We start from the raw sequence: 25,953 nt of genomic DNA, 5'->3' as shown, positions 1-25,953 counted from the left end.
TCACAAGCCCATGTATCTCGGGACTGGGTATAGAAACAGACCGGTTGAAAACGTTCTACTTCATTCATTCATTCATTCCTCAGATCCGCACCGCACCGCCCCCCCTCCCCCGGGGCCGCGGGCGCCCCTCACTGCGCACGCGCCGCTCTCCGTCCCTCCCCCACCCTCACGAACCGGGTCGTCCCGCGCATGTGCAGTAGCCCTTTCGCTCTCGGTCACTGGCTGCTCCTGTGTCGTTCGGTTGGAAATTGGGAAGCCTCCCTCCCGGTCGGTGTGTGCGCTCTTCAGAGGTACGTCTGGGCCTATCACACTGGCGAGAAGTGGAAACATCAGGTAGCCTCTGTTCAGGAAGGGTGAGGGTTGTGAAAACTCTGGAGGTTACTTGAAAGGGTTTTGTTTCTTTTAAATGTAAAGGCCGGGGCCAGGAGTGGGCGGATGGCATCATTTTTGCCTGTTGTTCTCCAGGGGTTACGGTCCATAATCTTTCCGCCTGCCACGAGGTTGAGTCCTTGGAGAGGCAGGGCTAGCTAAAGGCGTTAGCTATGTATTTCGGCTCGCTGGAGCCTGTTGGATGGCGGGTAGAGTGTGACCTTTAACAGCATACAAGGTTGGAGCACTGACAGCTATTGCATATCCTTTGGGCAAAGACTTTTTAAAACTGTTTTTAAACAATGCCGCAGTCTTCTTTCTGGTTTGTAATAAAAAGTCTGCCATGTCCGGTTTAACACGTATTTTACTTTTGTTTGGAACTGTACTTAAAACTATCCGTTTACACCCAATGTACTGAATAGATTTTGCTAAAGAAAAGTCATTCCAATTTGGAATGGGCAGTAGCTCCCCACAGGTGCCAGGGCTAGGATGACATTTGAAAATATCCATGTCTGAATCTTAGATTGAAACTTTGAGGTGAAGGTATTGTGCAAATAGTGCCAAAATTCTCTTTATAGAGAACTCTTCCCATAGATGTCAGATATTTTCACAACTTCATTAATTCTAATGCCACTGATGAAACCTCAGACAGATAAGTACAGATAATAAACTTTTTATTTAATGTGTTTAGGTCATTGCATTTATAATACCAGGAACAAAGACTGCACCACATCTTTTCTGTATCTTTGAACATGACCTTCATGGATTGTGCAATGGGGAGAGGATTACTCCCTAAATGTTTGCTTTGTAATTTCAAAAGCACAATGAGAATGAAAGGAAACAAATATCAAGCATCAAAATGAATATGCATGGTCTTTAAAACTTGTTTAACATATTTGTGGGTTTTTAATGTTGAAAAGTGAGTCTACATTGGTGATCTGTACGGTTGGGATTCTTTGCCTTTAAAAGTTGAGAAGCATTGCTTAAGCTGAGAAGTGACACATGGTCTTGAATCAATAAAACATTATACAATCTTTATTCATCCATCCATCCATTCATATATTTGAGAGTTTTCTGTGTTTGACCTCCCTTGTCAGCTTCCTGAAATAAAACTGCATGAAGACATGATAGTGCTACTTTAAAATTTCAGAATGTTGCGTGAGGTACTTCTTAGACTTCCCATCGAAATTTAATTTTCGTGCAAAATGGGATGTTAACTATTACTGAGCAATTATTTTGTAAGCCAGAACTAAATTATTGAATGATAACTTCTAAGAATTGTGTGGATATCATGTTGTAACTAACTAAATTGCAACAGCAGATTATTTTTCATTTTCTGGTATGGGTGTCACTAAATAGGCTACAAGTATTTCCTTTTTCAATCGTTGGGAAATGTGGTGATAGGCTTTTATTTTGTAATGCTGCATAGTGTTTGAGTCAACTATGACTCGCAAAGCCACTTGTTGGAAAGTTCAGAGTCACTCACATTGTTGGTAGATCCATTTCCATACCATAAATCAGAAGAGGCAAGAACAGAAAACTTTTCCTAAAAGATGTTACTGAAGCATTTGGGTTTTTTCTTTCAAAATGATGGTGATACAATTACTGATACCAGCTTTTTAGTTCCATGCTTTTTGTATAAACTGAAAGTATATTCTTAAAAATGCTGGCATGGAGTTTAAAGAAATGGTCTCTGAATTATTAGTCCAGAACAATAGACTTAGTTTAATAACATAATCTATGCTATCATGTGCAGCAATGCAGATATGTTACTGCACTACAAATGCACCATAAGTTTTTTAAAAAGTAACATATTGCACATGAAATTCAACTTGTTATATGAGCATAGTATTTTTGTACTTCTGCATTTTATCTGTTTAAATGTGTTTTCTTTCTACTGCGTGCCAACCAGACGTTCAGACAGATGACTTGCATTGAGGTCCATGTCAGTATAATAGTATAATTATATAACCTGTTGCAAGGTGTGCATTAAAGTAGCATGAGATCTTTCCATCCACTTCAGAGGGCAGGTAAGTCACAGTTTAACAAAAAGTGTAACCTCCAGCAGTTCCGCACACCCTCTATACCACACTGAAATGTCAGCTTAGATAATATAAGTAAAATAGAATAAGAGAAATTGGAGTAGAAATAGGCTATTTGACAGCTTAAGCCTGCTTTAATATACAGTAAGATCATGGCTGATTTGGCATTAACTTTAATTCTTTCTCCCTTGCCCCCATAACACTCGGTCCTTTGTAAATCAAAAATCTTTAGTTCAGTTCCAAATACATTTTTATTGACTTAACCTCCATTTTTTGCAGGGGTGGAAAACTTGAAATTATGGCAACCCTCATGAAAGGAGACATTCTTCCTCATCTTCATTTTAAATGGGAGACTTCTTATTTTTAAATTTTGCTACCTTGTTCTAGATTCCCAGAGGGGATTTCTGCATCTATTGTGTCAAACCTCTTCAGAATTTAACATGGTTCAATTAGATTACCCTTCATTCTTCTAAACTCAATGAGCAAGAGGCCAACATGCTTATCTTCACTTCCATAAACTAAACTCTTTACCCAAGGTTCAGCCTTATAAGTCTCCCTTGAACTGCAACTATGTTCCTCCTTGAGTAAGGTGCAGAATTGTACACAATACCGAAGGAGTAATTTCACTACTGCCCTGTACAGTTGTATCAAAGCTATGCTTTTATACACCATTTTTCTTCTTGCAGTAAAGACCAGATTCCATTTGCCTTCCTAATTATTTGCTGTACCTTTATAGTGGCATTTTGCAATTTATGTACAAGAATATTTAAATCTCTCTACACTGCAGCATTCTACAGTCTCCCTGCATTTCAAAAACAATATGCTTTCATTGTTTATTCCCATAGTGGATAAACACTCATTTTCCCACATTATAGTCAATCTGCTAAACTTCTGTCCGCTCACTTAACTTGTGTATATCCCTTTGCAGAATCTTTCTGTCTTCACAACTTGTTTTCCTGTTTATCTTAAAATTGAAAACAACTTATATTACAATGCAGTCAGATACAATTTAGGTTTGTCTCTGTAACCAGTCTGCTGACTCTGGACAAATAGCTCCTACTATGTTAAGACTGGCAGTGTTAGCTGTGGAATAACACAGATACAATGGTATTATTCTGTAGTTCAAAGAAAATTAAAGCTTGATACTTGTGCTGGAGTGTTTGTATTTATTAGACACATTTGTTTGATTGGCAGAGTATTTATGAAATATGGTGTTGCTGGGATATGGAGGACTTGCATCTTGTCAGTTCAAGCGCATGGGTAGTACAACAAACTGACAAAGTAAATAAACCTGATTGTGTGTAGCAATACAGTCGGTTCTGCTATAATGTGCATTTCTTCAGTGCAAATTGGCTATAATGTGATTTGAATAATTTGGACCATTACTTGTAGAACGCAAATTTCCCTTACCTGTATTGGCTATAATTCAGTTCTGGTCCCATTGGTTTAAATGGTGCAGATATTGTGCAATTTTCTTATAACGCGGGATCGCAAGGAAATGGAACTATTGTATTATATCAGAACAGATTGCATTGAAAAAGATTAGGGAAAGGAAAGTTCAGTGCTAGATCAACTGAAACTATTATGTTGATTAGGAAATGTCTTTTAGATCTTTCAGACTAACACTGCATGTATAGGACATGAGATTATATAATGTTGCAAATGATGATATGAAGCGGGAGCGCTTAATGATTGATCTAGTGACTTTGGTAGAATGCAAAGTTGAAGGTGATCATTGTGGCTGGAAATGGTAAAACTAGAATTTAATAACAAGTAATGGTGAATAGTAAGACGTTTGTTACCCAGTCCACTAATCAAAACCGTGCAACTGACATAATTTCACATGTTTTATTTTGCCATTTATGTTCCTATGATATTGATTAAACATCCATGTAAGAACAAAAGTAAAGAACTTTAATGGACATTGACATTTTATTTATCGACTCAGCAGGATCCCACATTTATTATGCTAGATAATGGAGATTACATTAATAATATCTTTAAATTGCTAATCCTTAATGTTTTTGTATCAGTACCTTTCAGATGCTGGATAATACCGACAGTTCTTCTATAACGCAATTGTTGCATTCTTGTACAACCCCGCGTTATGCTTAACAGCACTTATAAGTGTTGTCCATGTAATCGTGTTACAGTGAATTCATGCTTTTTAAAAGTTTTAAAAGTTCGCGCTTAAGAAACAGTATCCGTGATTTGTCAATTGTTACAGCGAATTTGCATTAAAGAATGCAGGTCGATCTGCTGTAACACACTGTAATTTAATTCATATAAGGATTGTTGCATATGAGTAAAGTACTTCACAATTTTCATTCCTTAACAACTTTCATTCCTTGAGACTGCATCCTTTCAAGAGCGGTAATATTCATTAGTCCAGCCTGGGACACTCATGGCTTTTGTTAATTATGCTTCCAAACTGTTGTTATGCTAATCCTACGGGCTCTTAATAACAGTTGGTTTGTCTCAAAGCAATTTATAGAGCAGCTAGCAAGCTTGAGGGTAAGAAAATTTAGAGTATATAAATTGCTGAGCAACGTAGCTTGTGGGAGACTTTGCAGATGATAATTAGTGCAGGACTAAAGAGAGAGCCACTGATCAAAGTTTCAGGGATTAAGAAGATAAGAATGAGTCTCTTCAAAAATGAACTGTTGGACCGAGCAAATTCATGGGTGGAATTGAAGATACAAAATGAAACATCATTGTTATTTTGTCATTGGGCGTGATTATCATTCTGGTTATGCCAACATGTATTGCTCATCCTTAGTTTTTTTTTATTTCAAAAATATACTTTATTCATAAATATTTGATCTATACAACTGGACATGCCATCCTTCTGTAAACATTCCATTTCTTTGCGTATCGAAACAGGTTGGTGCGATTACATTGAGCTGAGGCGCCAGCGGAGCCCAAATGACTGCGTGGGCCCCCTGTTCTTCTTAGGCAGGCAGATGTTACACAGCGGTCTTTCCCCACCGCGCCTTGGCGGCAGCTGCCCCAAGCTTCAGCGCGTCCCTCAACACGTAATCCTGGACCTTGGAATGTGCCAGTCTGCAACACTCAGTCGGGATCAACTCCTTCAGCTGGAAGATGAACAGGTTTCGGACCACCCAGAGGGCGTCCTTCACCGAGTTGATGGTCCTCCAGGTGCAGTTGATGTTCGTCTCGGTGTGCGTCCCAGGGAACAGGCCGTAGAGCATAGAGTCCCGCGTCACAGCGCTGCTCGGGACGACCCTCGACAAACACCACTGCATTCCTCTCCAGACTTCCTCTGCATAGGCACATTCCAGAAGGAGGTGTGTGACAGTCTCGTCCCCCCCTGGAAGTGCAACCTGGAACTCTTTATGATAGAATACTATTTTTCTAAGTAATAAGCGATAGGCAATAAATGCTGGCAATGATGTCCACATCTTGTGAATGAATGAGGAAGAGGCAGATTTGACTTGATCAATGTGACTGTGACCTACTCTCAACATTAATGTAGTGAACTAGCCTGAGAATAGAAGTTACAAGGATAGTATGGAAGTTATATAGAAATCATCTATAAATGTGAAGCTACAGCATTGTTATTTCTTTATCTTGATCTAAAGCAAACAGTCCCAAAGTTTGTTCGTTTTTAGCCTTTTCATCTAAAGCTATGCTTTGAAATGCAGATGTCTGTGGATTAAAAGTGCTTTTCTAGTTTATTTCTGCATGGGATATGTGGAATTTCATCTAATTTGCTGAAGAATGTTCTTTTAAATGTTTCAGTTACTAAAACAGCAAAAGCTTGCTTGATTGCTTGTGTTTACAGAGAACTGGATAATGGTCTGCGTTCCATTTTGAATTCATTAATGCAGAGGCTGTTCCTAAAAGTGAAATTCTACTTTTTTGTTAGTGGAGGGTGTGCTACTACTTTGAAGCAGCTAATCTAACCCTTCAAGTAAGGAATAATGGTTAGCAGTTCTGGGTAGTAAATAAATAGTCTTTTTAGCAATAGAATATTTAATTAATTCTGATAGTTAAACCACCAAACTAGAAAATCTATCTCAGGTTGACGCTGTGTGTTTATGGTGTTGCAATCCGGATTGTAAAACTACAATGAAACTGTCAGTGTTCATGAATTGCAATGGGGATGCAAGGTTTTTACTTAGAATCATAAAATATTGTTACGCTGCATGCTTTTGTTTAATATTTATACTCCAGAAGCCTATGTAGTTTTAACAAGTGTACTTTGTCCAATGCTGTGATACAAATGAGAGCAATGCTCAGTGTGGTACTGGACATTTAATAAGATCAAGGAAGTTTCTATGCATAGTTGGCTTAGAGTGACAGTAGGAAGCTTTGGTTCATCTTGAAACCTCTGGACCAATAGAAGAAAAATAAACTAGGCTGCCCTTTGTGATCATTACTGCTGAAAATGCATATTTGTTGTTAGGGAAGGGCAAGATTTGGTTCAGCTGTGATGCTGGTTTGTGGTTGACAAAAATAGATGGGGAAACAAGTAGTGAGGATGACTGACTCTCCAGAGGGATAAAGACATGTTAAGTTAGTGGGCAAAAACTTAGTAAATGGAACGTAACATTACAAAAGATTAAGCAGTAGGTAGGCGGGATAAGGGCAGTCTTGTGGCTCAGTGCTACTATCCCTACCCCTGGACTATGGGGCTGCAAAGGTGTGTAAAAACTTCTCTGAACAGGTTGGTTTGAAAAGTAGAGGAGCTGACTGTTATTTAGATGAGGGGAAGGAACCACAAAACTACAGCAAGGAGCGTTTTAGGAGTCCTTATGCATTAATTGCAAAATGGTAATAAGTGTTCAGTTAGAGAATATGGACTACTGGCCTTTAGTTCAGTAAAGATCCATTGGGTTAATTCTGCAGAGGGCTGCTGAACAGTGTACCCTCTAATTTTCTTATCAGCTGTGTGAGCCTTCAAGGCCTGTGCTGCAATGAGTTCCTGAACAAGAAATCAATGCTGCGATCAATGTGCTGATACCAATTGTCATGCACAGCCGTGGAGCTTAAAGGGAGCAGTGCTGTTGAAGCTGGACTGCGGTTGAGATAGACAAGTTTTTAATATGTAAGGGAATTGAGGATTATGGGGATAATGCAAAAAAGTAAAGTTGAAAGTTATCAAATCAATCCAGATCTCATGGTGGAGCAGACTTGATTGGACAAATGGCCAACAACTTCTATGTGTTATGATCTTATAGAAAGCTAATGGAAAGAAGAAAGTAAATAGGGATAGCTCTTGCAAAAGAGTCATAGAGATGTACAGCATGGAAACAGACCCTTTGGTCCAACCTGTCCATGCCGACCAGATATCCCAACCCATTACTCTGTCCTTACTTACCATCCCCCCAGTTTCCCTGTGTCCCCGTTCTGTTCTTCACTTGTTGCCCAGTCCACTCTCATTGCCCCTTGAGCCTTGATCTAGTGCTGATCGAGTGTGGAGATCTCTCCCCACTGTCTCTATGGCTCACACAGCAAGTTCCATTACTAGCTGCCTAAGGTAAGGGATGGCTCTCGGTGCAGTGTTGTGATTTGGTTTGGACTTCACTGTGGTGACAGCCAGTGGTTTTGTGGAATGGGGAAGACTGTTCTTGCAGTGGAATATTTTAAATGCAGAGTTCTCTTTGACTGTTGCAGCAATTCCTAGGAGATTCGTTATCTATTCCTGATAATTCCCCACAAATTATAGCTGGTAGCAGTTTGCTCGTTCATCTCTGTCCTCTTAATTTCTACCTGAACCCTACTGATTAGGTATCTTATGTTCAACAAGTGGTTTAAGCTGTATATACCATATCATAATGTTGATATAGACTTGCTATCAATATAAAGAACTTTTTGCAGATTTACTTTTGAAGTGTTATTTTATTGTGATGTGTTGATTTACTATTGTGCATGGGATTTATGTAAAATTAATACTTGTTTATGAATCACTTCCTATTACCTTGGAAATGATTGACTGGAAGTTTTGTTCCAGAAGTAATGGGGAAGTAGTAATATATGTAAAATAACATCGTAGCTGACAATGGGGACTTGACAAAATTGTACACTCAGTGGCAAATCAAAATGTGTTGTATTTTTGGGAATGTTGAGTAGAACCTTGGGGTAGCCACCAATTTTTAATAGTTGATTTAATGGAATTTGTCCTGCCCGATTTGATAGAAGGGCCTGTGATGTATTATTTAAGATGGTGCCTCGTCATCATCAAAGGCAGGCAAATTTCAAACAGCAGTTATTCATAGATAGTGAACAGCAAGTTTGGATTGTGATTATGAGAATACGTAGCTAACAAATATATGGTTAAGCATGTTAGGTCTTGGAGGTAAGCAATATAACTTTGTATTGTTTGCAGATAAAATGGAAATTCCACCAACTTATGCAGATCTTGGAAAAGCAGCCAGAGATGTTTTTACCAAAGGTTATGGTAAGGAATTCAATATTTAAAAGAATGGTGCTGTTTTGGCTAGAAATTATCTGTAACCGACTGTTTGTTTGTTTTTAAAGTTTGTGAGTACATCTTGACACCATGAAAAGCAGGATATTGACCTACTTTGCTGAATGCCAATTCAGTTGCATAATGAGACTGTGTCTTGTAATTAATTTTTGGCATCATTTCTGAAATTTATTCTGAAGAGAGCACTAGTCAGAGGGTCATTTTCATTGTGAAACCGCTTTGTGCTCTGAAATGCAGTTTCCATGGTTAAGTCAGTAGCTGTTAATGCACTTGTCCAAATTCTGATGCGGCTGTATGTAAATTGATAGCCAAGAATATTCTGTAATGAACTATTGTTTAAATATCATGTGATTTATTAAGCAAAGATTTTAAGCTGTAATTTATTGAAGGTTAAATATTTGCCATGTAATATAGCTATACAAAAATAAGTTTAATTAGTGAAAACTGAGTATCTTAAATTATCTTTGATCTCTTGGTAGGATTTGGTCTAATAAAACTTGACTTGAAAACAAAGTCAGAAAATGGACTGGTAAGTAGCACAAGACAAATATTGGTAATCTTATTCTATTTCATCCGATTGTGTTAAATCTTGCTTCGTAATATCATGCTGATAACTGTTAACCCAGTGTTTCTCAGACATTTTTTCTCTCTCAATCTATTCTGATGTTGGAAAATTCTCATGATCCAGAGTGACACCTGAGAGCGGATACACTGTTGTTGGAATTTTAGTCAGCGCTCTACATAAGCCGTTGCTGTCTCAGAACCTTAACTTCAAGATGTCAGCTCGCAACCCCACTTAGATGTCCTGAGCCCTACTTTAGAAAGCCCTGCATTAATTGGTCAGCCTTGTATGTCAGTAGAATAGCATTGCCATTTGATTCAGATAACAATGTACCTGGTTGTTTGACTCATTGACTGAGGGAAAGTGAGGACTGCAGATGCTGGAGGTCAGAGTTGAAAAGTGTGGTGCTGGAAAAGCACAGGTCAGACAGCATCTGAGGAGCAGGAGAGTCGACGTTTTGGGCATATGCCCTTCATCAGGAATGTGGGGCTTAGGAGGACAAGTGGAAAAATTTCCCAGTGGATTCACCTATGAACAATTTATACTTTTGTTGAATTGTGACTAATGGTCAGTTGCAAAGAGGTGGACATTATGCTAATCTTGTGTGAAGTTCTGGTCAGGTTACATCTCTGAAGCTGTCTCTTTGTTCAGTAAACTCTATAGTTTAGGAAGGAGGGGGAGCAGTTCAGATTCATCAGAATAGGATTGAATGCTAAGAGCACAATTCTGAGTTTGTATAGTCCAGGCATAGATTTCAAGATTTACTTATTGTGTATATCTTCAAGATCTATCAGTTGACCATGTACCAGAACACAGTTTTTAATTCTACTCTAGTGTTGCAAGAATATACAAATAATAGTGCAAAAGCAATGCAGAAAAATAGCAGTCTAATACAACTGGGTGGCTTACTTGTTTTAGTGTCAATCATGTTATGTATACACGAGACCTGGTAAAGATAGGTTTCCTTTCCTAAAAGATGTTGGTGAACCAGTGTTTTGTTTTAACGACAATGACGTGAGTTTTGCGGTCCCAAAAGACTAAATTTTAATTCCAAATTTATTAATTGAACTTGCATTCCATGAGTTGCTGTGGTAGGATTGGCATCCATATCATTCATTTGGATTCCAAAATATTAACCTGAGCCTCTGGATTATTAGTTATGTGACTTAACCACTATATCACTACCTTCATCTTGATAGGAATAAGTTAATTAGGATGGTCAACACAGTTTTCTGAAGGGTAGGTCGTGCCTCACAAACCTTAGAGTTCTTTGAGAAGATGACCAAGCAGGTGGATGAGGGTAAAGCCGCTGATGTGTATATGAATTTCACCAAGGTATTTGATAAGGTTCTCCATGGTAGACTACTGCACAAAATAAGGAGACGTGAGATTGAGGGTGATTTAGTGATTTGGATCAGAAATTGGCTAGCTGAAAGAAGACAGGGTGGTGGTTAATTTAAAATGTTCATCCTGGAGTTCAGTTACTCGTGGTGTACTGCAAGGATCTGTTTTGGGACAACTGCTGTTTGTCATTTTTATAAGTGGACCTGGATGAGGGAGTAGAAGGATGGGTTAGTAAATTTGCAGACGACTCTAAGGTTGGTACGGTTGTGGATAGTGCCGAAGGATGTTACAGAGGGACACAGATAAGCTGCAGAGTTGGGCTGAGAGGTTGCAAATGGAGTTTAATGCCGTCAAGTGTGAGGTGATTCACTTTGCAAGGAGTAACAGGAATGAGAATACTGGGCTAATGGTAAGATTCTTGGTAACGTAGATGAGCAGAGAGATCTCGTTGTCCATTTACATAGATCCCTGAAAGTTGCCACCCAGGTTTAAAGGGCTGTTAAGAAGGGTGTGTTAGCTTTTATTAGTAGAGGGATAGAATTTTGGACCAATGAGGCCACGCTGCAGCTCTACAAAACTTTGGTGTGACTGCACTTGGAGTATTGCGTACGGTTCTGGTCATCACATTATAGGAAGGATGTGGAAGCTTTGGAAAGAGTTCAGAGGAGATTTATAAAGATGTTGCCTGGTATGGAGGGAATGTCTTCTGAGGAAAGGCTGAGGGATTTGAGGCTGTTTTCATTAGACGGGAGGAGGTTGAGAGGTGACTTAATTGAGATATATAAGATAATCAGAGGGTTAGATCAGGTGGACAGTGAGAGTCTTTTTCCGACGATGGTGATGGCTAGCACGAGGAGACATAGCTTTAAATTGAGGGGTGATAGATATAGGACAGATGTCAAAGGTAGTTTCTTTAGTCGGTCGTAGGGACATGGAAAACACTGCCCACAGCAGTTGTAGACTCGCCAACTTTATGGGCATTTAGATGGTCATTGGTTAGGCATTTGGATTCAAAAGATTAACCTGAGCCTCTGGATTATTAGTTATGTGACTTAACCACTATATCACTACCTTCAGATTGATTTCACAGGCAGCGCAACATCAAGGGCCGAAGGGCCTGTACTACGCTATAATGTTCTATGTTCCCAGCACTTCCAAAGTCAAGACCTCTGTCACCTAAACTGTCAGGGCAGGAGATGTAATAAAACACCATCATCATCAAGTTCCCATGCAAGCGACATGCAACCTTGACTTGGGAATATACCTTTCTCTGCCTTCACTATCACCGGATCAAAATCTTGGAATGCCTGAACAGCACTGTGGGTGTATCTGCATTGCTGTGATAACAGTGGTTCAAGAAGGTAGCTTGTCACTATATTCTCAATGTCACTTTTGGATAGGCAATAAATATTGGTCTAGAAAGTGATGTTTGCATCCTGTAAATGAGTAAAAGCAGTACATTCAAGACAATTTGTACTAGGTTTTTTATGACATCAAGCTTATGGAAAGAGAATGTGGGCATGGAGCCAGAAGCATTTTGCAATAGGTAATGTCTGTGGCATGGATGATACTTTCAATGGTAGATAAGTTGAGGCAGGTTGAAGTTGATTAATGCTATTGTTATGAAGGTGTAACTGGTACTGTACCTTTGAGAGTCCAGCAGCTAGCAGTACCTGGGTGGCTATGAGAGAAGAAAAATTCAAATTCAGTCAATCAGTTTAAATTATGCCCCAAAATACTAAACTCCAATCAAATTCGAATTTAGCATTTTGACGATATTAAAACCAATGAAACGATCTGATGCTTTGGGATATAAAACCAAGAGAAAAATGAACAGTTGGAGGAGCACCGCCAAAAGAGCAACAGATGTAAGCTGCTAGTAAGAACTCTTTGAAAGGTACCTGCCTGGAGAAGGAGTTTGCACAGGAAAAAAAAAATCAGCACTGACCTGGAGAGCAAATCTACTGAGGAAGATACAAAGAAGATTCGACAGCTGGCTGGTTTAGAAATTTTGAATTTTTCTGTAAATCTTAATCGGGTGTTTTATCTGACCAGTATTGTAGAGGAGGGGGTAACAGGTTTAGATAATGAGTTGTAAATAGTTAATTATTCTCTGGTAGACTTTAAAAAATAAAGGTGATAATTATTACTTTCAATAATGACTTTTGAGATAGTTCTTTGCCCCTCAGATTTTCACATATTGCAGCGTGGGGTAAATCTTGCTGGTCTAAATTACCTGGGGGTGGGGCGGGGTGGAGTTTACCCTGTGTCGTTACACTATGGAAATAAAATGATGATTCTTGTCATGCTATAGTTACGTGATTGACACCAGATTAAAACTCTGATTTTCAGCCTCATTTGTCAAAGAGCTATTTGTATCAATGCCTGGAGAAAAGGGTTTTGGAGTGGGGAATGAAGACATTGGCTTCCCAATATTAATTTAGTTAGAGGGAATTTTTGCGGATCCTGATGTTGACAAGTTGTCTGACAATTTTAGAAGCAGTGTAGGGGGTGAAAGCAATGTTGGTGAAGTAGGGCTTGTATGTGGAAATGGAAGCATTTCCAGATGCCACAGGGCAGCATGTCAATGAGAAATTGTAGAGTGCCAGTGAGAGACCCTTAGAGGACCCAGAAGTAATACTGCCAGACTGGGGAAAAGAAGCCTGTGCAGATGACTCTGAGCCTTTGATTAAATAGATGGGTGATACCAAGCAAGTGTCATCCCCCCCCCCCCCCCCCCCCTTGCTGAACAATGGTGGAGAAAGATCTAGGAGCAGGATGATGTGTTAAACCCATGTCAAAGGCTACAGATAGTCTGCGAAGCATAAAGAAGGGTGTTTACCTTTGTCACATCGACACAGTCCTTTTTGACTTTGATCAGAGCCATTTCAGAACTATGTCAGGATTGTAAATCTAGAGGGATTCAGACACCGAATATGAGAAATCGTGAGCATGGATTTCGGAGATGACAACACATGCAAGCACTTGAGAGAAAAAAAGGGATGTTAGGAATGGATGATAGTTTGCAAGAATCAGAGGGGTCATGGGTGAGCCTTTTGAAGTGAAGAGTGATGACAAAATTTGGATGAGGGGAACGAGACCTGAAGAGAGAGACCATTGATGGTATCAGCTAACAACAGAGCCATGCTTAGAATTTGAGTGATCATCGTTAAGTCAGAATATCAGAATAAGTGAGGTGTGTCATGGACAAGGTGGGATCAGCGAGGGCATAAATAGAGAAACCACAGAGATACAAATTATGGGGTAGGGCATGTCTTATAGTAAATTTTCTCAATATTTTTATGGAAGGAAGGGAAGGGACAGAGAGCCATTTGGATTATCTCAATTTTACTGACAGAGATCCATAGCGCTCACGCTTGTTTGTGAATGTGAAGGAGCTCAAAAGGCTTTTAAAGCAGCATTGATCCATCTCAGTTCATGATGACAATCCATTTCACTCCGATAAGTTGCGGTTAGTGGTATCACGAATTAGCGAGTTGTATGCTTAATCTGAGCCTTCTCATAGTTAAAGTTTCATTCCAATTATGATTAAGTTGTCACTTCTGAGAAACCTTTTTTGATATTGCATAATTCATGGATATGGAGGGTTTTGCTATTCCCAAACTTGCCTTTAATAAATGTTTAATAAATATAGTTGTCAGAACTAGGTGGCATTTGGGTTTGCAATGATGACAACTAGTAAAACCTTTGCTTTTTAAGTGAACATTTTTCTTCCTCCTATGATGTAATTGCGTTACAACCAACATGCGTTTTAAATGTTTGCACTTTAGGAACAGTGTCCCCAATTCATCAATCGCGTTACAGCAAATTCGAGTTAACAAAACACGCATTGTAGCAGAACGACCTGTATTGTTAGTATCCAGTTGTAATTCACAGGGAAACGTAAAATAAGGTTGCTTTCACAATTACTTAATAGTTTGTAACCATTAAAATCATTCTTTTTTTTTTAGAATAAATCAGTTTTTGATTAGTGTGTCTTTGTCAAGTAATAAGTTTCTGATCTAAAAACTGAACATTCTGACTGAAGAAACTCCCTTTGTCCCTCATTATTATGTCCGGACAGTGGTGACCAAATTGCATGTCTGTCTTCAATATATGTTAAAGCAAGTGGTTGTTCCATTTACCAGAAAGTTGAATCTTGATAAGGTACTGCCAGAAATTCCAAAGACCTTATTTAACTGCTCATAGCACCATCAATGTTGATGACAGGATGCAATATAAACTGCAACAGGTTCCAGGCAAATAGAAGGAAGACAGATTGCTCTTGCCTCTTTGATAAATAAATGATAAAAACAAAACAAAATTTCAGATCTGTGACTTTTAATCTGAACCATATTCTTGAGTTCTCTAGTCAGCTTCACTGTGATCTAAAGCAAATGTTTTTGGAAACCTATTCTGCTCACTTGAGAAATTTTAATCCAAAAATCACCCTGTGGCATCTTCATTGCCCGCCGCTTCCAATCACTGGTCCCAGCATCTCATCCATAATTAGATTAGATTAGATTACATTACAGTGTGGAAACAGGCCCTTCGGCCCAACAAGTCCACACCGACCCGCCGAAGCGCAACCCACCCATGCCCCTCCATTTACCCCTTACCTAACACTACGGGCAATTTAGCATGGCCAATTCATCTAACCTGCACATCTTTGGACTATGGGAGGAAACCGGAGCACCCGGAGGAAACCCACGCAGACACGGGGCAAATATGCAAACTCCACACAGTCAGTCGCCTGAGGCGAGAATTGAAATCTAAATTGTAATGGGAAAAGCTTGAACAACTAGTCATTATGAATATACTCTATCGTTTAATCAATTTTCATGGACTTTTCAATTCATCTGAAGACTTTTCCACATTTATAATGTTGACATTTTACTTGACAGATTATTTCATCTACCAGCTGGTAATCTGGCAAACATATGGTTTATTGGTAGTTACAATTTCCAACCATAACATTATCATGATTCATCTTTTATTTGCATTTTGTGATGAGTTGTAATGAGGTAAAAGCATTTTCTTTATTTTTATACTCTTCCCACGATCCATCCACAATTCATTCTCCAATCAGCTCATACAAAGGTCTGGCCATCTCCTTTTAAAATTAAATTAAATTTTAAAAAATGGTGGAATTTTAATGATTGTTGTCAGCTGTCCCTTGATTCAAGAATGATATCTATTTGGTGTTATAAGTTTCTGCCATGGATCTTCATATGACTGAGCAGGCTATTTCTTGACCCATAGATCTTTGGGCACATAGGACAGGGTATAGTATAGTAGCATCCAGAGTGCAGAATTTGCTTCATTTCTTTTCTTCACTGACCATCTACTTCATCTTAAAGACATCATAACGCAAAGTGTGACACAACCTGTGGATGAATTATGGTTATTTTGGACAATTAATAGCAAGCTTCTCCCCATCACTAGTCTCTTTGCTTAGGGGAGAAGTTTAAAGTATCATTGTTGCATTTTGTTTGACTTTTCTTGCAGTGTTGGATAAATTTAAGAGTTGGAAAACTAGAATCTGGTGGTAAAGATGTCCACTCCATTGAAGTTGGTTTTGCAAGTGTTTTACCTGAATGCATGCAGTGTTGGCTTCAAAAAGGCCATTTAAATTTTGATCCTTCCAATACCTCTGCAGAATCTTCTGGTTTTATTGTTGGTGAAATTCTCTGAACATACCATGTGTCACTGATGCACAAACAAAGCCTCACTGTGGTGGAGGAGCATGGTCACAACAGCTGGTCTGTATGTTAGGGTTTGTTGTCTTTGTTGCCAAACCATCATTGCTGTGATTGGTAGTAGACTGAGCCTGGACAGCAATGCTGTGGGTGAGTATGGAACTGAAACAGTCAACTCTGACGTTTTTAGTTCCAATGTTTGAGACAGAGTTTTATTACTCCAGAACCTTGCAATGAGCAGCTGGGCAGGAATTGTTCTGTGCCTTCCTTGTTTGACTCAATGAGTGGGTTCTAGCAGGGCCACTCAGCCACTGACCTCATTGCAGCCTCTGTTAAAACGTGGACAAAAGAATGGTGTTCCAAAGATTAGGTGAGAGTGACTGCCCTTGACATCAAGATCCCCTAGCAAACCTAGAGTTATTGGTAATTTGTGGGGGTAAGGAATCTCTCTGGTTCCAGATACGAAAGCTGTTCTGGTGTTGGCCATTTCAGAGGGGTGATATGCTAGGGTATAAGTGTGCTCAATATATTCTAGATTCAACATGTATGGAAGTTGGAATATTGACCTATTTAGGTTGGTAGTTTTTCTTTGGGGAGAACATTCAAGAACTAGACAATAAGGCATCACAGCAGAAATTAGGCCATTCAGCCCATTAAGTCTGCTTTGCCATTCAATCGTGGCTGATAAGTTTCTTAACCCTGTTCTCCCACTTTCTCCCTGTAACCCTTGATCTCCTAGATACACAAGTATCTATCTCAGTCTTAAATATACTCAATGACCTGGCCTCCTCAGCCTTCTGTTGCAATGAATTCCATAGATTCACCACTCTCTGACTGAAGAAGTTTCTCATCTCCATTCTAAAAGGTCTTCCCTTTACTTTAAGGTTGTGCCCTTGTGTCCTAGTTTCTCCTACCAAATGGAAACATCATCCTAGCATCCACTCTGTCCAGGTCATTCAGTATTCTGAGAGATTGCGAATAGCTTGCAATTCTGGTGCAGAGTAGGCCACATTCCTACAGTCATTTGACATTATCATAACTATGGTTAAAGCATTTTTCATTTTGGTAACATTTAATACTCTCAACAAAGGAAACTTGATCTTTGAGGTGATTAGCCATCATGAATTAGAAATGCTATGGGGGTGTGGGCTATCATATTCGTGACTTGGCAGTTGAGTCTACATTTATGTTATACAAGTAGGTATGAGCCTGGTTTTTGCCTGCACAGCGTGTCGTTTTGCATTAACTGAGGTGGGATTGCCAGCCACTCCACTTGGTGACCATTTATTTTGCACCCATTTGGTCCCATTTTGGGATTGCCACATCTGGCCTCTAATTTCAGAGTACCTCTAGAGTATGTGCTGAGCATGCATGAAGATGAGCAAAGGAAATTAGTGTGTGGACTGAGGGTAATAAAAGAGCATGCAAGAGAACATCTGTTTGGAGCCAATGGAAGTTTCTATTGTATGTTCCTCTAAAGTGTGTCTTGTAGCACAATTGGCAAGTTGTGTTTAAAGATATCGAAACACTGTAAAATGATCTCTGTCTTTTAACAAGAGCTTTCTGTTGTAGGAATTCATAAGCTCAGGTGCTGCCAACATGGATACAGGAAAAGTCACCGGGAGTCTGGAAACAAGGTTCAAGTGGGTGGATTATGGACTGACATTCACTGAAAAATGGAACACTGATAATACTTTGGGAACTGAAATTACCATTGAAGACCAGGTAACTTAGCAAAAATGGCAAACATTAATTTCATTTTGCCTTTTGAAGCCAAAATGCAAACAACGTTACTTTTCTGTTTAGCTTGTGCAAGGCTTGAAGATTGGATTTGACTCTTCATTTTCACCAAATACTGGGTGAGTAAAATATCCAAAACAATAGACATTATTTTTTCTAAACTTGTAGCAATAGCTTTATTACTTTTAAGGTAGAATTTTCATGAATGTAATGATTTCCGATCTTCAAAAGTTTTATTCTTTTTCATAACCAAACATTGTCTCTAGATGAGAAGCTGATTACATAATATTCTTCCAATCTGTGCCCATGATATTCTGCTAGTAGCAAGTCAGAGGTACAAACACAATCCAAGTTATCTCTTCAATGCTTCTCTTCTGGGAGGATGTAACTTATCCTCAGGAAATACCGCAACAGTATGGTTAGAATGAGTACCCAGATACTGTCATTTTGTAGTAGTGTCAATCATTTTGAATATTCTGTTCAGTATTTTTATGCAGTTAAAATTATTGGTTTGATAAAAATGTTAAAATCTTTAATCCTGAAGAAAATCTAGAATAATATGCAGAAACATTATTTATTTATTTTTGTGCTTCTGAAACATGAAAAACAATTGAAAAAGTAGCAGTTTGGAATGTAATAAGAGCAGGATCAGTTTTAATTGTTTTTTGCTATTTTATTCTTAACAGAAAGAAAAGTGGAAAAATCAGGACTGGTTACAAAAGGCAGCACATCAACCTGGGACTCGATGTTGACTTTGACATTGCTGGGCCTGCTATACGTGGAGCCTTTGTGTTTGGTTTTGATGGCTGGTTAGCAGGATATCAGATGACCTATGAAACTGCAAAATCTAGAGTCTCGCAAAGTAACTTTGCTGTTGGTTACAGGACAGAAGAATTCCAGCTCCACACAAATGTGTATGTACAAACTCAATACATTCCCATAAACGAGACTATATGTTGGACTCCTGTTGTTATAAACTGTATTGGTAGGAAAAAAAACCCATCTTTGCATAATAAGTTTCCAAAGTCCCATTACAAATCTAGTGATTTGTGCAGCTTTTGTTAAATTAAAACCTATGATACAATGTTGAGTTATAAATGGTAAGCCTGTTTTAGTATCCATCCCTGTAAACATAATACACCTCTAGTTCTAAATTTCAGGGGAACCAAGACTTTACTCAACTTTTAAATCATGTATTTTATAGTGTATTTTATTCTAAATAATATTTTTTAAGAACATGTTTTCAGTCATCCCTGCTCCTCTCATAATGCCATGGGATTGGTTCGATCCAAAGAAACAGGGCCTTGATTCTGTTTTAGTAGAAATGTAGAGCTCTGATTGTGCACTGCTCCCTCAGTCCTTCATTTTGCTGTCAGCATGTATCTTGGGCTTGGGTCTCTGGAAGGAAAGACTTCACTTTTTTTCTTGGGATGTGAAGATTGTGATGCTCAAAAGGAACGGTGTAATGTTAGTGGAATTATCCTTGATAGTGTATGGTGCACCCCTGAACTGAGATCCCCATGACTGTAGTCATTTGAGTGACTATTAATTGGCTACATAAGGATGTTAGTAGGCTTAAGTGCAGGCAGGCCAGTGGGAGATCTAGGTATTTTTAATCAGCCTGCTCAGACATATTATGAGACATGGCTGGAGCAGGTGGACTTTAACCTAGGCTCTTTAGCTGAGGGGTATGGACACTACCACTGCACACAAGAGCCTTTCGTGGAAGTTCTAAAATTTGGGTTCTACCGCGCCTACTCAGCCTTTCCTTATTGTCATCTCAATTTAAACATGGACAAAACAGCTATGGTTAGATGACTGTGACTGCCCTTGACCTCAAGATGGCATTTGACCAGGTGTGTCATTAAGGGGACCAAACAAACCTATACTCAAAGGGATTAGTAGGGATGTGGGGACAAGGAATCTCTCCCTTGATTAGAGTCGCATCTAACAAACAGAATGTTCAATAACATTTGCGACTTCTCAAATACTAAAGTAATTCATGGTGAAATAGAGTAAGACCTAGATAATAAGGTTTAGGCTTTGATGTGGCAAATAACATTTGCATCATGCAATTATTAGGCAATGACCAAGCCCGCAAGAGGAAATCCAGTCACCACCCCTTGACATTCAGCGGAATTACTTTGCTGACTCCCCCGCTATCTACATCTTAGGGATTACCATTGACCAGAAACTGGAGTGAATCAGCCATCTAAATACTATCTCTTCAAGAGCAAGTTAGAGGCTAGGAACTGTGCAGTGAGTAACATTCCTCCTGACTCCTCAGATTCTCTCCATTATTAACAAAGCGCAAGCCAGAGGAGTGATAGAATACTGTCCATTTTCCTGGATTAGTGCAGCTCCAGCTACACTCAAATTTGTCACCATCTATGATAAAGAAACCCATTTGATTGACACCATATCCACAAACATTTATTTCCCCCAAACACGAATGTTCAGTAGCAGCAGTGTTTACAATCTACAGAATTCACTGGAGAAATTCACATGGCTCCTTAGACAACACCTTTCAACCTATGACCCCTACCACTTAGGACAAAGTAAATAGGAACACTGTGTTCCCCTCCAAACCAATCACTGTTCTGACTTTCAAATATATTGCTGTTCCTTCAATGATGGTGTATCAAAATCCTGGAACACCCTCCCTTAAAAGCATCATGGGTCGACTGAAGCCAAATGGACTTTAGTGATTCATAATGATTTGTAGGCGGCACGGTGGCACAGTGGTTAGCACTGCTGCCTCACAGCGCCTGAGACCCGGGTTCAATTCCCGCCTCAGGCGACTGACTGTGTGGAGTTTGCATGTTCTCCCCGTGTCTGCGTGGGTTTCCTCCCACAGTCCAAAGACCTGCAGGTCAGGTGAATTGGCCATGCTAAATTGCCCGTAGTGTTAGGTAAGGGGTAAATGTAGGGGCATAGGTGGGTTGCGCTTCGGCGGGTTGGTGTGGACTTGTTGGGCCGAAGGGCCTGTTTCCACGCTGTAATATAATCTAATCTAATCTATAAAGGCAGCAAACCAACATCTCAGAAAATTAGGGATGGGCAATAAATGCTGGCCCAGACAGTGACACCACCATTCTGGCAATTAATTTAAAAATCCATCGTACACCCCTGCTATATTACACAGTTGGGGTGCGTGTGAAGGCAGTATAATAGCTATCTACCATATGTCAAATTACTTCCAGTGGTGGACCGTGAAATGGAGTCCATTGTTCTTTTGATATGCCTGGTTTACCATACCCTGTTATGATAAACTAATGTGGGATTGTATCACATGACTTGAACTGATGTTATTACTGTGAGGGATGCTATAATTTTCAGGTGAGAAATGTTTTGACAAGGTTACGTGTTTTGACTCAGCTTGATTACTTAGAGAAAGTGAGGACTGCAGATGCTAGAGATCCTGATGAAGGGCTTATGCCCGAAACGTCGATTCTCCTGATCCTTGAATGCTGGCTGCCTGACCTGTGCTTTTCCAACACCACACTCTTGATTACTTAAAGATCAAACATAGGTTTAGTTTAATGAATAATCTAATGAGAAGATCTCGGAATTAGGGCGGGAGAACTGGAGAGTGGTAGGAGTAAAATAAGCCATGAAACGTAGCCATGATCAGTAGCTAATGACCACAGCTGAATTGCTCCAAAATGTCAATGAGCTTGATAAATGGTGTTAAGAATATTTTCAGCCCCTGATATCCAGTACGTGTATACCAGTGAACTAATTGGAGTAGATTATTAAGTATTATCGGACTTTCTTAAAGCATCCCTAGTTAGTTTGCTAAGAAACCGGATATCTGGCAATGTGGTATGTTTTTGTTGTTCCACTTAAAATAAGTCTGATAAGCCTAGATTATATTTTTCTCTGGAGTGAGGACTATATTTTGGGAGATAAAGGGAGCATGTCGGTCTCCAAGCTTTTCAATATTTTTTAGGGACTGTTGCAGAGTAACGTCAGTAAAGGCCAGTAATTAATAGTGGCTGTTGTAACAGCATATTGGAATGAATGAGTAATTGGAAAAGGAAATTTTAGTTTGCCTGGGTTACTAATCCTTTTGTTTAGTATTTTCCTGAAAATGATGATGTTAGTAACTTACTCTGGAATGATGTGCATGTTCCCCACTGCAGGAATGATGGTACAGAATTTGGAGGCTCTATTTATCAAAAAGTCAGCGAAAATCTTGAAACTGGCATCAGTCTAGCTTGGACAGCTGGGAATAGCAACACTCGATTTGGTATTGCAGCAAAATACATGATTGATAATGATGCAACATGCTCGGTGAGTACGTAGTTAGTAACTTCATTCTTTTTGTGCACGGGGTGAGTGGAAAGGAGCACAGTTTTAATGTATTTGCCTTCTAAAGTTTATCGAGAAGATAAAATAAAGGTGACGGTTGCTTTGATTTTTGAAGAACAGTTAAAAGCTTGTTCTTTTCATCAACAGATTAAAGTGAACAATTCGAGTCTCATTGGACTTGGATACTCTCAAATGCTGAAACCAGGTGAACCACATTTGATTTTAAATAAATGTAGTCTTATTCAATAATAACTTTTCAAGTATTCTAAACCAATACTAAAGTGTAGTCCAAATATTTTACACTTACTAGATGGCACTTCTATTTTGGGTTTTTTTAAAAAGGATTTTCCCCTAATTCCCTGCTCCTCATGGGAGCTATTGCATTTGTAAGGTACACATTTCAGGAATGAAGAATTGGGAGCAATTGAACGATGCCCAGACTTGAGTTGCCTTAAAAATGCAATCGCTCCCATGAGAAGTGGGGGACAAGGACAAAATGTTTAACTTCTTATTTTGAAGAATGCATAGTTCTGGCATATAACTATAACATTACACGTGGATACTTCGACCTAATGTGTAATGTTTCTTTTGTCACCTCCATGTTTGTTCTGAGCAAACAGTTAAAAATAAGTTTCACTTTGGGATAGGTGGAGATTGCTTGCTTCATATAATGTATATATGAATGTAGAACTTGAAATATTAACCTGGAGTTTTTGATAGCCAGTTGGTTGCTTCTGCAGGGTAAAGGGAAATTGTATGTCAGGTCACTCAGGAATTCCTTATGTGAGCAAAGTCAGAAGAAATTGCCTGGGAATTGAAGTTTCCATGGGTGATTGCCCTGCGCCTAGAACCCTATAGAAGTATCTTTATAAATCAGAGAATGTTTAACTGCAGTTCAACTAAAAGTTACTCAGGAAAAGTTAGATTTTAAAACTTAGTTTAATTCCTTGTTTAAGTATTAAACTGTCCCCCAATTTGTCATTGAAGCTCTTCAATTACATCTTCAATTCACCCCTTAGATATCTTGCATTCCTAACCCTACACAGGAGCTTTCAATGCGGTTATCTGTGCTACTAGACATTTCAATCACAAGATAATAACAATTACTGCTATTAAAAAGGGGGTATTGTTTGACTTCATCTAATCCGCCTCCATAACAAGGGATGTGTTGGATTTCAAGTACTCTCCACATGTCTGACAGCTGTCATTAGAATGTAGAAATGTGGAGTTCTGCCTTAAAGGAAAATGTAAGAACAGGGAGGCAATCTGACTGTAATTGCCTCTCCTTGGAAAATCCACTGTTTTAATTACAAGAAGTTGTAAAGGTATAACAATAGTAATAGACTAATCTTGGCATTAAATAAAAAGTAATTTGTACAAGTAAGACCTACTATTAACTTGTTCTAATTTATGGTAATTGTATTGATGGTTTTGTGCATTTGCCCATTTGATCAAAAGTTCACTATTCACATTGCTTGTTTCATTGAAGTATGCACCATTATTACTTAGCTTATCATTTTCCTCCGCAGGCATTAAGTTAAACCTTTCAGCCCTGCTGGATGGCAAGAATATTAATGCTGGTGGACATAAACTTGGTCTTGGATTTGAGTTTGAAGCATAATCCTGGAAATGGGAGAAACCTACAATCAGCAAATCCCAAATATTTTCCACTGTAGTGACCCGAAGAATCTGCTGTTCACACTTTTTTTTTGTTGAGCCAGGTGTCCAAACAATGTTGTAAAACCGAATTGTGTTCTCCAGACATTATCCTTTGAAGAACAGAATGCGTTACCAAAACATGTCATTATGACTATTTATTGTATCCCTTAGCTACTTGAAATTCACCTGTACATGTCTTTTTTTCCCCCTGGTGAAGACTGGTTGTATGTGGCGTAAAAACAAATTACACACTTCATTGCTGTTGGTTGAAATTGTGGTTCCCTAATCCATGCACCAGCTGTAAAAGTTGATGCAGCAAAGCCATGTGGAGAGATTTGTATGTTTCCAGCTGGCATTTGTGATGGTTGGGCTTAATGGAAAGTTTAAAAAAAAACGCAAACACACAAAAGAAATTTAGTGTACAGTCTTTTTGAAAAATTGCCTGTTGTACAGCTCTTTGCTTGAAATAATAAATACTGTCTTCCATGTTCTGGGCCTGAGCTTAAAGGAAATTATGTAATCTAATTTGACCAGTTTTATCAATCCTGAATAGAGACACATAAACATTACTTCTGGTCATCATACTGAAGTCTACAAAAAAAAACACTACAACAGTTAATCTTCAGTGTGCAAAAGAAATGGTGGAGGACTCATTTACACACATCAGTTATTTTAATTTAGCTTGAATATATCTTCTTAATTTTCTGGATTTCTTAAACACTGGCTCCAAAATTCCTCAGTCCTGCAGAAATGGACTGGGTAGCAGTGACTTCCATCACAGTCTGCCCTTTGTATACAGTATCAGAGCGAAGTCAGTATGCCAATGTAGGTACTGCATTGGAACTTCCCAAGGTGAAATAGCAAAAGCAACACTGAGAAGTCAGATACTGGCACATAAATTTATTACTGTGCTAATCAGCTTTTACAAGAGTCTATATTGATTATACCTCTACCTTGAGAGTGATATTTCCAACTAATCAGTGGATCTATGTCAAGCTATTTAGACACCAAGACAGAGGGAATTCCTGTTTGCACTCCTAAACACAGAGGTCATGGTGGAAGTTCTACCTGCTAACAGCTTTTATAAATTTGATGCAAATTGTACTGTATATAACTTGCATCATAAGATTGTTATTCAAAAAATTTTGGTCCATGCACTACTATTGGTTCATTTTACTTCGAGAAAAAACACAGTTCAGGGCATTCTGGCGTTATCATTAAATTAATTTATCTGTTCCTTCATTTGGAGTTGAAATATTTACAAAAGTATAATCTGTATGCAAATATTTTTATAGACATGACAATGTGAAGAGTAGTAATGAATTCACATTCAAGTGCATCCACATTGCATTTTAGCAGAAGCAATTCTTTTAATTGGTACTTTTAAAACAAAATCTTACTTTTGTTGCTCATGTCACTGATGCAACGTGTTGATTGCTCATTTGTGCCCTATTAGGTGTACAATTGTATAACTTACTGAATTTTATTGTAACATCTCTCTGTACTTGAGTATTGATTATCTTTGAATTCATTACACTTTTTCTGAAAGAAAGTATTAGTTATGCAAAAGTGTTTTCAGTGACTGACCTAAACAATTTAGTAACACTTGACTCGATTTGCAGGTTAAGATTGTATGTATAGTTCTTGAAGGGTTTTCTTTAAAATAGGCAACTACAATTCAAAACTTGCTTTGATATGTTAACTTACTTTCTTTTGCAGCACTGTTTGTAAAAACAAAGTCAATTTTCGTAGTAAAACCATTTAAAAAGG

The 25,953-nt window shown here is 38.7% G+C and overlaps 1 protein-coding gene across 2 annotated transcripts; it reads left to right on the top strand.

Annotated features, from left to right (window-relative positions):
• Positions 1–202: 202 nt before the first annotated feature.
• On the top strand, positions 203–25,953 carry LOC122556581 (non-selective voltage-gated ion channel VDAC1). Of its 2 annotated transcripts, none has more exons than XM_043703428.2 (9): positions 203–290; positions 8,764–8,835; positions 9,345–9,394; positions 18,043–18,195; positions 18,277–18,329; positions 18,897–19,124; positions 22,356–22,506; positions 22,672–22,729; positions 24,054–25,953. In XM_043703428.2, the coding sequence occupies exons 2-9, from the start codon at positions 8,769–8,771 to the stop codon at positions 24,143–24,145; spliced, it is 852 nt and encodes a 283-aa protein (XP_043559363.1). In that variant the 5' UTR covers positions 203–290; positions 8,764–8,768; the 3' UTR covers positions 24,146–25,953. The 2 variants fall into 2 exon arrangements, with proteins under 2 accessions (XP_043559363.1, XP_043559364.1); XM_043703429.2 differs by having other exon boundaries at positions 270–333.

Source organism: Chiloscyllium plagiosum, unplaced genomic scaffold, assembly GCF_037043375.1.
Source record: "Chiloscyllium plagiosum isolate Xiang-an unplaced genomic scaffold, Cpla_swu_hap1 HiC_scaffold_16, whole genome shotgun sequence".
Taxonomy (NCBI): domain Eukaryota; kingdom Metazoa; phylum Chordata; class Chondrichthyes; order Orectolobiformes; family Hemiscylliidae; genus Chiloscyllium; species Chiloscyllium plagiosum.
Note: the sequence above shows the minus strand (reverse complement) of the source record. Positions and strands in the feature narration are given on the sequence as shown.